At 44.9% G+C, this 13642-nt stretch overlaps 1 protein-coding gene across 6 annotated transcripts in view; it reads left to right on the top strand.

Moving 5' to 3' along the window:
* SFXN5 (sideroflexin 5) overlaps window positions 1-13642 on the top strand; it is a 110938-nt gene that overhangs the window by 36127 nt on the left and 61169 nt on the right. For all 6 annotated transcript variants that reach the window (XM_079111460.1, XM_079111459.1, XM_079111456.1 and 3 more), the window contains exons 4-6: window positions 2085-2111; window positions 2707-2761; window positions 4623-4648. In XM_079111460.1, the coding sequence (XP_078967586.1) occupies window positions 2085-2111; window positions 2707-2761; window positions 4623-4648 (108 nt within the window). The remainder of the gene's footprint in view (window positions 1-2084; window positions 2112-2706; window positions 2762-4622; window positions 4649-13642) is intronic.

The following is a 13642-nucleotide window of genomic DNA, read 5'->3' as shown; positions in this document are numbered from 1 at the left end:
TTTCCCCATTATTATTTTTTAAAAATCTGCTTCTGATCTGCCTGGTCTGGAATAGCAGACAATCAAGTATGCTTGAAATGTATCTAAAATAAGCCTTAATTAGGCTGGGATTTAAGTTTTGAGGGACTCAGCTGTGAATAAAATGCATCAACTTTAATGTATCAATTTTAAAACTTCTATTTTTACTACCCAGAAGCCTGCTTAACTTCTGCATCTTAGAGTATATTCCAATGACCATCATTACTGTACAAATAAAGACTATTCTAGTTTATTGTTTTTTTATTTTTTTTATTTTTTGGTACTAATGGTTAAACCCAGGGGCATTTCACCACTGAGCCACATCCCAGCTCTTTTACTTTTTATTTTGAGACAGGGTCTTGCTAAGTTGCTTAGGGCCTTACTGAGTTGCTGAGGCTGGCCTCACACTTGTGATCCTCCTGCCTCAACCTCCTGAGCTGCTGGGATTACAGGCATGCACCACCATGCCTGGCTACAACTATTCTACTTTAAAACTTTAAATATCAGCTGTGGGCAGACTCTTCTTTCTAGCCCCCAGCCCTTCTTCCTCATTAAACATGCACTGGCCATTGTTTTGCCCACAATATCAATTTTTATTTATCTTGTTTGTTTGATTTTTGTAAAAAAGAATGATTTTATCACATTTTAATATCTCTAAGAAGGGATGAGTCCTGTAGTTGATGGGGGTCTTGACATCAGGTCAGTTTTCTTCTGTGGCACATGATAATGTGTCTTAGAATCAGTGATCTCTAGAGTCAATGAAAGACAGCATTTATATCATTTGAAGGGACTGACAAATTGTTCTTTTTCTCTAGCCACCCCCATCCCGGCTGTGCTGGAAAGAACACAGCTCATCCCTCATTTGAAAGCTACCCTTTTCTTCTCACAACCTTCTTCAAATAACAATAGGAATATAATATTAACAACAGTGAACAGTTGTGAACACCTACTGTGTGCTGATGCTGCTCCAAGCACTGCTCCGATACCTCTTAGACAAGCTGTGTCAGAGGCCAGCTCTTATCCTTGGGTCACAGATGAGGAAACTGAGGTTCAGAGGCAGCAATGACAGAACCAGGAATCCAGGCAGACTATCTCTGAAAAAGCCACACTGCGCTATAGCTAGTGATTCTGGGAGACAGCGGAAGTGTATCCATTTAGATTGGGGACCTCAGTGGGCGTACCTTAGAATCAACTAGGAAGCTTCAGGAAAACACTGGAAGAGCTCCCCAAGCCATCCTAATGTGCAGCCAGAGTGCAGAACCCTTGCATTAGGTGATCTGATAATCTGTGTGCAAACCCCTAGCTGTGCCCCTGGTGGTCCTTGGTCTTCTTATCACACCTTCCAGGTGACTGCCAGGTCTGGGGTGAGAGGACAGCAGAAGCCTCTGATGCTTCTGGAGTTGGATTCCTAGGTTAGAAAATAAAATAAGGCTTCGAGACCTTAAACTTTTAATTCCTTCCCCCCTGTACTGGGGATGGAACCCAGCGCCTCACCCTTACTGGACAAGCACTCTGCCACCCAGTTACCATCCATGGTCCCTCCTCTTTTCTTCCCCAAATTTCATATGTATTTTATTTTAAAAAATTTTTATTGGTGCATTATAATTATACATAATAGTGGGATTCATTATGCTATATTCAAACATGCATGTAACGTGATTTGATCAATCTCATTACCCAGTACATTTTCTTTCCCTCCCTTCCTCCCCCCGATCTGCTTACTTTACAGATCTCCCTCCTATTATTTTAATTAGCACATTACAATCATACATATAATCAGGATTCATTGTGGTGTATTCATACATGGACATAGCATGATTTGACAGGTTCATTCCTTAGGACTTCCCTCCCTCCTCCTTCCCTCTTGATTCCTTTCCTCTACTCTATGGGTCTCTTTCCACAGCCCTTTTTATTTGGTTGTGAGACAGGGTCTCATTAAGTTGCCCAGGCTGGCCTCCAGCTTTGCAATCCTCCTGCCTCAGCCTCCCAAGTTGCTGGGATTGCAGGCGTGCACCACCACACCCGGCCTGGTTTGCTTTTAATATGTATTTCTCTCTCTTTTCCAGCTCTGGAGTGCACAGAAAATCAAGCAGGTAATCCAGTTTTGGATTCTTTTCTGTCCCTTGTGCTTTCCTGGACTCTGCCCACCCTGTCTCAGGGTTCTAGCAGAAGCAGCCCCTCCTCCCGTGGCTATGCATGCCCATCTTCTTCCCTCCCAGCCTTGCCCCTCCTGTTCGCCACTGGCCACCTCACCCCTTCCTTCCAGTCCAGCACCCAAGAACCTGAGCTTCTGAGCCTGGAGCTTGGGCCAGGATGGCCTTTCCCTGGGTGCTGTGGTTGCCAGGAAGAACTGGGCGCCATCCACATATCCTGAGTATGTGCCGGGCAGGGGGGAGAGGCCTGTGAGGTAGACACAGTCCTGGCCTCCACAGGCTTTAAGTCTCCCCACACTCGGCTTTAAGGATTGGTTAGGAGGAGGGTGCTGCCGAGGCCCACACTTTGGTTTTCTGTTGATCTGAATGGTGGAAAGGACCAACCAGCCAGAAGGCAGTACATAGCCACTGGCCTCTGCGCCTCTGAGGGAAGCTGTCCTCTTCTGTCCTTAACACCTCTGCTTGCCCCCTCCTCCTGCCTCTCCCTCTCCCCTCCCCCACTGCCGACCTGTGCTCTGTTCCCGGCTCTTGCCAGGCTATTCTGCACCCGGACACCAATGAGAAGATCTTCATGCCTTTTAGAATGTCAGGTAAGCTCCCAGGACCCTCTGGCTCTGCCCAGCCTGAGCTGTGGTCACAGCTCCAGGGGCGTCCAGATATAGAGGCCTGAGGGAGATTTGGAGCCCTTTAAGCACGCGATCACACCTGCACCTATGTGTTCATCTCGGCTCAACTGTGAGACTCTGGGCAGGTTCAGGATCCCCCGTGGCACCTGCCTGCCTTTTCTGCCTGAGCGGCTGGGGTGGAACTGCAGCCCCCACGGGGCAATCTGATATTCTCAGCCACCCCTCTCACTAGGGCCCGCCTGCTATGAGCAACCCACTTCTACTGCCTGTCCCTTGACCTGGGTACCATCCTGTTTTTTCTTCCCAGTCCTGCTCCCTACTGTCCGCTCCAGGCAACCACCTGCAGCTTAACTCCTTGTTTTCTGATCCCACAATTAATCCTCCTTGCAGAACGGATGCCCTCTCTTTGCACTACTGTGCCTAGAGAAGGCTGGACTCCTTTTCAGTGCAGAACAGTAGGCAGAGGGGAGACAAGATCTCTGCCCCAGGTTGTCCCTACCCAGTGGTCACAGAAGGGACAGTTCTGTACGTTTGGGTCTGAACCTCAGATGGCACTTGCCCTCTGCAGGCTAGGGCTGGCGTGGCTGTCCTGCCCAAGGTTCTGAGAGGTTACGGGCCTCGCCCAGAGTCACATCACAGAGGGTTACACTCATACCAGGGGTTGGCTCCTTGCCATTTCTTAGTACAATGGGTGTACCCACCCTGGGCCACAAGGTTGATCTGGGAGGATTGATGACTGTTGCCTTTGGGGGACCTCATGTGGCTGGAGAAAGAGGCTACAGTTGGATGAATCATTTAGGGTTCCTTGACCTCACAGAGGTGAGAGAATAAGCAGCCGGTGAACACAAGGTCACATGATTCCATGGTGCAGACTCGGGGAATTAGTTTCCAGTGGCCCATGGCTCTGTCCCGAAGAACTCCAAGGCAGCAAAGGCTCTCAGCACCTTGGAGCTGTGGCCATGTGTCCCCAGTCCCCACACTGGGCCTGGCAGGCTGTCATCTCCAGCCTGACTTCTCCTGTAATTCTGGGCCTTCTTGAGTCATATATCTTGGAGGCCCTGACCAAACGTGGGACTCTCCCCAGAGGGAAGCAGGTAGGAGGAGGATGACTCAGCACATGTAGTTACCTGCACGCAGGATGCAAACCCTGGCTTTAGATGAGTATGTGCCATCTCTAGCTGCCACAAGTCAGAGGGCAGGAGGCTGCCCATTGACATCAATGGGGCCATGGAAGAAGCCTTGCCTGGGGCCATAAGCAGGGCCTGGCCGACTTCACCCCAGCTTTCACCGCTCTGCATGGGCGTGCAACTAGGGCACTAGAGATTTAAGCAGCTCTGGCACAGAGAGGTGCATATTTCAGGTGGGTAGGAAATTCTATTTCCAGAAACAGTCATGTTTGTCAGGGAAGGAAAAAAAGACAAGCCAAGGGAAGAAGGAAAGCATCCTGAGGCCCTTGGAAGGTGGCCAGGCTTGCATAGTGAGTGTGAACGGGGGTCCCTGTTCCTCATGGAGGAAATCATGGGACACCCGCACCTCTATAGTGGTTCCAGGCTAGGGCAACCCTGCCTGCAGGAACAGCCTTCTAGGCTCGGGAGGGGCGTGGGGAGGGGAGTGAGAGCTGCCTGGCTGAAGGAGAGCAGAGAGAAGGAGGCTGGACACGTCGGCCATGGGGATGGCCGAGCTAGAGAGCATCCGAGGGGCTGGAGGTGCCTCCTGCTATTGTCCTGAGCCTCAGGGCCATTGCCAAGACCAAGCGTGGAGGTCGTGGGCATTGGGGTTGAGCTGGTGGATTCTAAGACCTGACGCTTCTCTTCCCCACTCACAGGTTACATTCCTTTCGGGACGCCAATTGTAAGTGCTACTTTCAAAAGATTTTTGCTTTAAATGAAACTCTGAACGTATATAACTTTACATCATAGTTTGTGAATATTTGACCGAGTTATTGATTTGGCATAAGTTCCTGGAGGGAAACCATCAGATAAAAATGGTATGGGTTTCTCTTTTTTCACCTGCTCTGCATTCAGTGTCAAGCTCGTTTTCTTAAACGGTGCTCTGACTTCCACCGGCACGACAGGAAAGTGCCTTCCCTGCACATTTTTCACTTCCTGAGCTGTCAGGGAAAATAGGGAAGTTTTCCAAAAGGACTTGGGAAGTAGGAACACAAAGGTGCCTTCTGGAAGTAAAAGTTTAAAATTAATTCTGCAAAGGTTTCCAGTCTTCTTTTTGTTCAGTTTTGGAATCAGGGTGAGCGCTGGTTCATTATTTTCTTTCCTGTGTTAAGTATTCCACATTATGAATATGGATAAATCTCAAAGACAGTGTTGAATGAAAAAATAGTAGCAGAGTAGTAATGCTCCCTGATGTCATTTAGATCATGCTTAAAAATAAGCAAAGTGATATTATATATAGTTTATGGGTGTATTTTCTATGTATATGTAAAAGCATGCATGGGAACAATTAGCAGCATATTCGAGGTCCTGTTCACTCTGGGGAGAGGGAAGATAATGGAATCCAGCAGGGAAAAGGGGGTGCTTCATTTGTATTTGTGCTGTTTTGTCTCAGAAAAGACAAAATTTTCACAAAAATTTTACAAATGGTAAGACTTGAGAGCACATAGATGCTCATTATATTATCCTCTAGACTTTTCTGTATACTTGAAATGTTTCATTTCATGTCTGTCTATCATCTATCTATCTATCTATCTATCTATCTATCTATCTATCTATCTATCTATCTATCTATCTATCTATCTATCTCTGTATATTTTGATACTGGGGATTGAACCCAGGGATGCTTAACCACTGAACTACATTCCCTAGTCCTATTTATTTTGAGGCAGGGTTTTGCAGAGTTACTTAGGACCTTCCTAAGTTGCTGAGGCTGGCTTTGAACTTGCCATCCTCTTGCCTCAGCCTCCCAATCCCTGGGGTTATAGGTGAACACCACCACACCCAGCTCATACATATATATTTTTAATTTTAAAAATTGATGTCTATATCCCTCAGATTACATTTTTTGATTTAAAAAAATTGAGACTGTACATATTTAGGAGGCTAGTGTGATAATTTGATATAGGTCTACAGGGTATAATGATCAAATCAGGGTGATTGGCATTTCCTTTGCCTTAAACATGAATCATTTCTTTGTGTTAGGAATCTTCCAACTCCTCTCTTCTGGTTCTTTATGAAATAATGAATTGTTATGGGCTGTAGTCCCCCTACTATGCTATAGAATACAAGAGCTTGTTTATCATATCTAACTTTATGCATATACTATTGATTATATATATATAAATATATCGGCTGAAGTATTTTTCACATCTCTATCCTTATGTGTTTTTTCTGAAACTATTACGTATTTCTGAAATATTCTGAGAAAGGATTGCAAATTTCCCACTGTGGTTTTGTGTATGTGTGTGTGTTCTTTTTTTTTTTGCTTTTCTTGCAGTCGTCATATATATATTTTAATGCAGTGATGCTTCGTGTATTCATGACAGTTTTATTTTCCTAATATTTTAATCTCTGTCACATACATGTGAAATATTTCTATTTTATTGAATATTCTTGCCTTGAATTCTGTTTATCTCATGGCAATATTTCTGTTGCTATTTTGTTTAGTCTATTTGCCTTGTATACCATTGCCTGTACTTTTATTTCAATTTCTGTGTTGTTTTGTATTATAGGTTTGTTTTAGATTAAATTTAGCTGATTTTTTTTTTTTAATGGTAAACTGGGGACTGAACCCCGAGGTACTCTGCCACTGTACGACATCCCAGCCTTTTTAAATTTTATTTGAACAGGGTCCTGCTAAGTTGCTTAGGGCCTCACTAAGTTGCTGAGGCTGATTTTGAACTTGCGATCCTCCTGTCGCAGCTTCCTGAGTTGCTAGGATTATAGGCATGTGACACACCCAGTTGAATTTTACTTTTTTAAATTTAAAATAAATTTTAGTTTTTAAAAAATTTTTTTAGTTATAGAGGGACACAATACCTTTATTTTGTTTATTTATTGTTGTGTGGTGCTGAGGATCAAACCCAGTGCCTCACATATGCTAGGTGACCACTCTACCCCTGAGCCACAATCCCAGCCCTTCTATTTTTTTAACCTAATTTGAGAAATATTTGTTTAGTTTTAGCTATAAGTAGAATTCATATTTATTCTGCTACTGATTGTTGTGACCATGTATCCTAGTCATCAATTTTTTTTTTTTTTTCTGGTTTGTTCATTAAACGTTGTTATTATTTCCATTTCTATTTCAATTTGTACTAGAGTGGTAGTTTTTATTGGTCCTTTTAGTTTCTTAAGTAGCTTGGAAAGGGAACATCCTAATTTTTTCTAATTATTATTCATCTGTATTATTTTACAGTTCAGAGAGATTGTATCATATATATACATATCTGTTAACTATCAAGAATCAAATAATGGGGGCTGGGGTTGTGGCTCAGTGGTAGAGTGCTTGCTTAGTATGTGTGAGGCACTGGGTTCGTTTCTTAGCACTGCATATAAATAAATAAAGGTCCATTGACAACTAAAAAAAAAAATATATATATATATATATATATACACAAAAGAATCAAATAATGAATGTGATTTCTCACCCTACCTACATTACCAATTTACTTTAGTTTTTATTTACTGTTTTCCCTCTAGGCACCCACCAAGATTTTGGAAATAACCTGGCATCTCTTTTTATGAAGCCCTCATTAACAGCTGTGTTAAATATCACATTATTTAGGCTTTGTGTGTTTTGTGTTTAGCTAGAATGTGTCTTTGAATAACATTCAGAGTATGTGGCCAATCCAGTCTCTGCATTCTTGCCTACCCGGAAGTGTCTCTTTCCCCTTTCATACATGAACAATAGCTGTCCTTATCTCTTTTCCTCTATAAGTGAACCCCCCCCCACCCCCGCTTCCCTTGGAATCATTTGATTATTTTTTTTTTCTCTTATCTTTGGAGTTCAGAAATAACTCTGGGATTTAAAAAATCTTCTCTGTATATTTTATAAAATTACACAAGTAATACATGAATATGTTCTTTGGGATTCAAAAATACCACCAAGAATTTTTTTTATAAAAAATATTTTAAAAGTTGTGCAAGCGGTATATGACTGTCCTCTTAGCTCAGAATTCAGACAACACAGATGTGTCTCAACTCCAAATCTATGACTGGAAGTGACCTTGTAAAAGTTTGGTGTGAATTTTCAGGCTTTTTTTCTTGGCATATGTGTACTTATAAGCCATCATTTAAAAAAAATTTTTTTGTAGCTATCTCAAAAACAAAAAAGGGGAGGGGGCTCAGTGGTAGGGCTCACAATTAGCACAGTAAGACCCTAGGGTCAATCTCCAGCAATTAAAAAAAAAAAAAAAAAAAAAATTGTTGTTGTTGGTTTATTTGTTTCATAGGGTTTTTTTTTTTAAACTAACACACACACACACACACACACACACACACACACAAAACAATGTATCTGCAATTACCTTACTAAGCAGTTACATAATAAGCTTTTCTTCTGCTCAGTAGGAGTCTGTTTTCTCCTTTTAAGGTGTTTCTGATTATTTCGCACTAAAATCAATGCTACAGCTCTTTTTGCAAAGTGTAAGGATTTCTCCAGAGCTCATTCCAGAGAGTGAATTTGCTGCCTTAAAGGACATGCACATTTACATTTTTAATAGATAGTACTGAATTTCCCTTTGAAGAGGGGATGTTTTCCCACATCTCTGTAACACTGGTATTCATTTTTTAAACATTTTTGCCAGTTTGATGAGGGAGAAGGTGGTTTTAATTATTTCCCTGAACACAAAAAAAGACTGCTTTTTCTTTTCATTTGTTTATTAGCCACTTCTTCTGTGAATTACCTGTTCATACCCTTTCCATTCTTCCATGGGCTGTATTTTTCTAATTTATTTGTAGGAGATATTTTTCTATTTTGAATATTAATCCTTTGAGTTATAGAAATTGCAAATCTCTTCTCCAGCTGTTTTTCTTTGCTCTCTGGTGTCTTTGTTATAGAAAAGTTTGAAATGTCAGTGTTTTTAAATACCATGAACTTCCCTTTGATTAATTTTGAGTTTGTTCCCCTCCTCATCTCCATCCCTTTTGTTAAAATAACTGGATTTGTGACAGTTGTGTTTACAAATCAGCTCTTGGACATCTTTATCAATTTTTCTATTTTATTTTCTAATTTATTCATATTTGCTTTTGTTTTATATCTTTTTTCCTTTGGTTTGTTTGTGGTTGGTTTTCTTACTTTTTGAATGCTTAGTTTATTTATTCTCATTTTTTCCTTCTAATGAAAGTGTTTAGCATTGTGAATTTGAATATATCTAATACTTGACTTTAGTAGGTTTTCATATATATGGTGATTCTCTTGTTATTTTCTAAGCAAGTTTAAGTTATGATTTTGAGTCAATTAATCAAAATAATAATTTTAAATTCTAAATGGTGAGTTTTTAAAAATCTATTCTTTTAATTAATTTTATAGCTTATCTTATTTTCAGAGATGTGGCCTCCATAATTCTGCCACTTGGGGTTTTGTGGTTTTCTTTGTAGCATGGTATGTGATTATATCAATTAAGAGTAGGATCATTGTCATGTAGTAGGAAGTTAAAAGTAATAGTATTAATTTAAATAGTTTATTTCTCTCTCATGTCTAAGAACTTTAGAGGTAGGCAGACCCCCATGATATCTCCAGGAACACAGTCTTCCATGTGTCTACATCACCCATTTTTGGTGCTGCTTTCTATTGTAAAAGTCACCTCACAGATTGATATAGCTGCTGGAGTTCCAGCCACAACATTCATATTCCATGGAGGATAAAGAAGAGAAATAAAAGGATGTATCTCCCAACCGTGTCAGCTCTTTTTAAGAAGTCTTCTTGGAAGTCCCACACAAGAGTTCTGCTTACATTTCATGTAAGATTTAGCTGGTTTATAGCTGACCCCCAAATTTATATTTTATCAGTAAGAAAGAAGGAAATAATGGTTAATAGGTAGGCAAAAAGAGTCTGCCATAATAATCTTTATAAATATCCCATCAACATTTAAAAACAAAGATGTATCATTTGACAGATTCACTTCTTTGCCAAACCAAAGACCTGGGCAAAGGTGGATATGGTCTCATTTTCCCTCAGAGGCCAAGTGGACTCTTGCCATCAACCAGGATGTGCCGTCCAAGCCCAGAGATGCAGCACTATTTCCAAGGCATCGCCGATTTTCCACTCCCTCCTTGTCCTGCGCAAGACAAACGCGTCCAGGCGAGCCCACCACAGTCCTGCAGCATCCGGGAACTTTGATGCCGATCCACCGCGATGCCATTCAGGAATGTGTGGCTGAAGCAGATGCTGTGCACGTCCTGGAAGGACCAACCCTCTCTTGGCCTGGAGCAAACATTCCTCTGTGCCTGGTGCAGGGATGGCGCTGACCTCTGAGAGCCTTTGTGATCCCTTGCTTGAGGCAAAACTGGCAGCTGGACCAACGATAGGCCCCCACGGCAGCCAGAACCAAAAGGACAGTGCTCACTTACCCCAGCTCCCGGCCTCAAAGAGCGGCATGTTGAGATTCAGAACAGAGCCAAGAGGCAGGCCCCTGGTGGCCTCGGCCTGTGGCATTCCATTGTGGCGCTCCGACTTGGAGAAACGACGGGAGGACCCATCGTGCCATTCCTAGCCCTCCTCCCTGCCGCTCCCCGGAGGCCTGGCGCACTCCAGCCTCATCAGACCCTCTGAGCACCTGCTGTCGCCTGAGAGTGCGGAACATCTCAGCAAAACCTGGTCTAAGGGCAGCGAAAGTTCCAGTCCACACCTTAGGGAAGCCCCTGGTCGGAGAGAGCGGGTGAGAAATACAGGCGTGCAGAAGCCACTGAAAATGCTTACCAAAATAGAAACGGCGGTGCCAGCGAACGTGCTAGGAACAGGCCCCTGAGTGATGAAGGGAAGGGGTGAGCGCGGCTGACAGGTGCCTTGATGCAGAGCTTCTGGAAGTGGCATCCACGCTGCCTTCTGCCCAGGCGAACTTCCCCGGCTTGACCCCGTGGCTGCTCCTCTTTGCCTGAGAGTAACCCCCGCCCCCACCAGAGCGCGGGAGAAATGAGCTGGTTTCCTCCCAGGGGCTGCTGCCAGTTTAGTCAGCAGATTTCACAGATCCACTGGCACCCGTGTAGTGTCTTATTTTAAGCTTAACATTTAAAGATGGGAACTTTTCCCCCTTTGGTGTGTGGCAGAAGATCCCAATTTATACATAAGCACAGCGGCTAAGCCAGCGCGCCCAGGATGACCCGAGGCCCCTGTGGTCTAGGGCTCCCGGTTTGGGGGATCCTCCCAGAAGAGTCCTCATCAACATGGTGGCTTCTTAGAACCGGAACCTCGTTCCTGGGGTTGCATCAAGAGGTGAGCAGCGCTGTTCCTTCTATGTACATGGGACTCGGGAGGGCAAGGCCACCCTGGCCCAGAGGTTCAGCCCTTGTCCTGCCCTCATCCTTTCTCCCAGCTGCTGCTGTGCTCTGCACCCTTGGCCACCATAGTGCCTCAGATGCCAAGAGCTGGGTTTCTCTTGTGGGCCTGAGCTCTTCCAGGGAGCATTTGTGCCTCCCTCCCCAGCTGCTCCATCCCCCTATCACATCTGGAACTCTCAAAAGGCTCAGATCCTGCTGGGAGACTGAGGAGGGTGGACCATGAGCACCCGATCAGGGAGTCTGGTGGCCTTGGGAGAAATCCATATGAGATTCTGTTCCTTTTGATGTATTAGGAGCTTAGACTCTGTACTCCAAGCCCTCTCGCTCTAGCACTACAGATGATCCTGTGGACACAGAAACCCCCAAGGTGCTGTTGAGCCTCATTACATGTCCCAGAGGTGGGGACAACTTGGGGTGGGCCGTAAAGGATTCGCTTTATGTCGGGACGTGGCCATGTTCCAGGGCCATTCTGACATTTCCCAAGCCTCCTGGTTCCAGATTTCTATTTCACACATTCCCAGTTTCCTCCCTGTCTGCCCTCCATGTGACCGGACACCAGCCATACCATGCAAAAGGTGCTGTTCCTGTTAAGCTAGAATTGACCAGTCAGGCTCAGACTTCATCTGACAAAAGATATTTTGTTAGCTGGCTGGCCTCCTATAAATAGCTAAACCCCTAATGCATGGGGCATCACTTTTCAGATCATTAACCATATAAATCAGAAGATGGAGACAAAGTAGAAAGGAAAAAAAAAAGAAGAAACAGAGCCCGGCAAACTGTTGGGTACTGGGGCTCGTGGCCTGTTTGTCAGAAAGGAACGTTGGGGAGTTGAGTAAGGTGGGAGAAGAGGGGCCGTGTCAAAGCACCGTTCCTCCAGCAGTGGGGACTTGAGGTCTGTGGTGTCAATGTCCTGTGGTCACACCCCTCCAAAGCTCCTGAGGAAGACAGATGGAAAAGGTGTGCGGACCACCGAAGTGAACTCAGGGGAGCCTGTGAGGGAATCTGACCTCATCTTGGGTTGGTAGGGGGTTCCTGGAGGGATTAGCCAAATGGGAATGGGTGGGGGAGAGGACATTATCTCTGCCATTTTCATGGTAAGCAAGATCATTCTGTCCCAGCAGCCTTCCCCTGGCGTAAGTTTTACCATCCATTGTTTTCACACACCCCTGCTTCCCCTCCAGATCTTCCACACTTTGAAAAATCTTTATCACTTGAGTCAATTTCATAGGGGACTGACCATGGGGGGTGGAGTTGCTCGATTCTCTCTGAGGCCAGCTCTCTTGGTGCACAGAATGGTGACCAGTGACCTTGCTGCCCCTCTCCTTGTCTTTAGCTTCTCTTGTCCCACTCCTGGCCAAGCAGATGGCAATTTGGGGGTGCCGCTCTCTCAGACTGAGACTCTGTCTGCAGCAGTTAAGATGCTCTGAAGGAGGAGGCCTGGAAGGAAGCTGTGGTTTTCTTGTGAACCCTTTTCTGCATGGGACCATTGGCCCCCCTTCCTAGCTTTGGCCTGACACTAAGGTCCAGCACACACTGGCCCAGGACAGCCCCAGAAGCGAGCTAATGGCCTCTGCTGGGTGGGGTGATGAGCACGGACACACAGGAGCCAGTAGCACTGGTGAGATAATTCAAGTTATATTTGTCATGGTACAAAATTTTGGACCTAAGACAGCATAGTCACTGTGTGGTGCACCTAGATCACTTAGCAATTGCTGCCATGGCACTGGGTAACAAGCACCCAAGCACGGCAGGCACATCTGTAAGCACTCCTTCTCAGGGGCCTGCAGTTGGCCAGGGTCAGTCTGATCACTGTCCTGTGGGTCAGCTGGGATCAGCAGACCTGGCTAGCCTCTGCTCTGTCTATCTCAGCCTCCTCGGACCAGTAGACATCAGGAAAGTCTCCTACTAGCAGTGTTGGGTGCCCAGGAGGGATCAGAGCTGCCCGAGGCTTCCTGGCTTGGGCTCAGAACTGGCACACTACACCTTCTTCCCACACGTCCCTAGCCAAACAGAGAAGGCCACAGCAAAATCGAAGATGCAGGGAGTGGGGAGGAGTCAGCACCAACTTCATCTAACCCCCTCCCCACGGGACAGCACCCCCATGTGACTAGGACGGTGGTGAAAGGAGCGAGGAAGAGACGAAAGGTGACATGGCCATTGTCACAGTTGTGTGGAGATCTTTTCTTGGTCAAGAAGTATTTAATGTTCTCAACAATGAGTTAGTGTTCTCCTAGCCGGGAGCCTGGGCCTTGTCCTGGGAGGAAGAGCTCTCTATTTTTTGAGGAGTTAAGACTTGTGCTCAAAGGTGACTCTGGATTGTGTAATGAAGTCTGCAGGATTCAGAGAAAGGAGGGACCATCGAGGCTGGAAAAGAGCTAGAAGGAGGAGGGGAATGACG

This window comes from Sciurus vulgaris (genome assembly GCF_902686455.1).
Source record: "Sciurus vulgaris genome assembly, chromosome: 14".
Lineage (NCBI taxonomy): Eukaryota > Metazoa > Chordata > Mammalia > Rodentia > Sciuridae > Sciurus > Sciurus vulgaris.
Note: the sequence above shows the minus strand (reverse complement) of the source record. Positions and strands in the feature narration are given on the sequence as shown.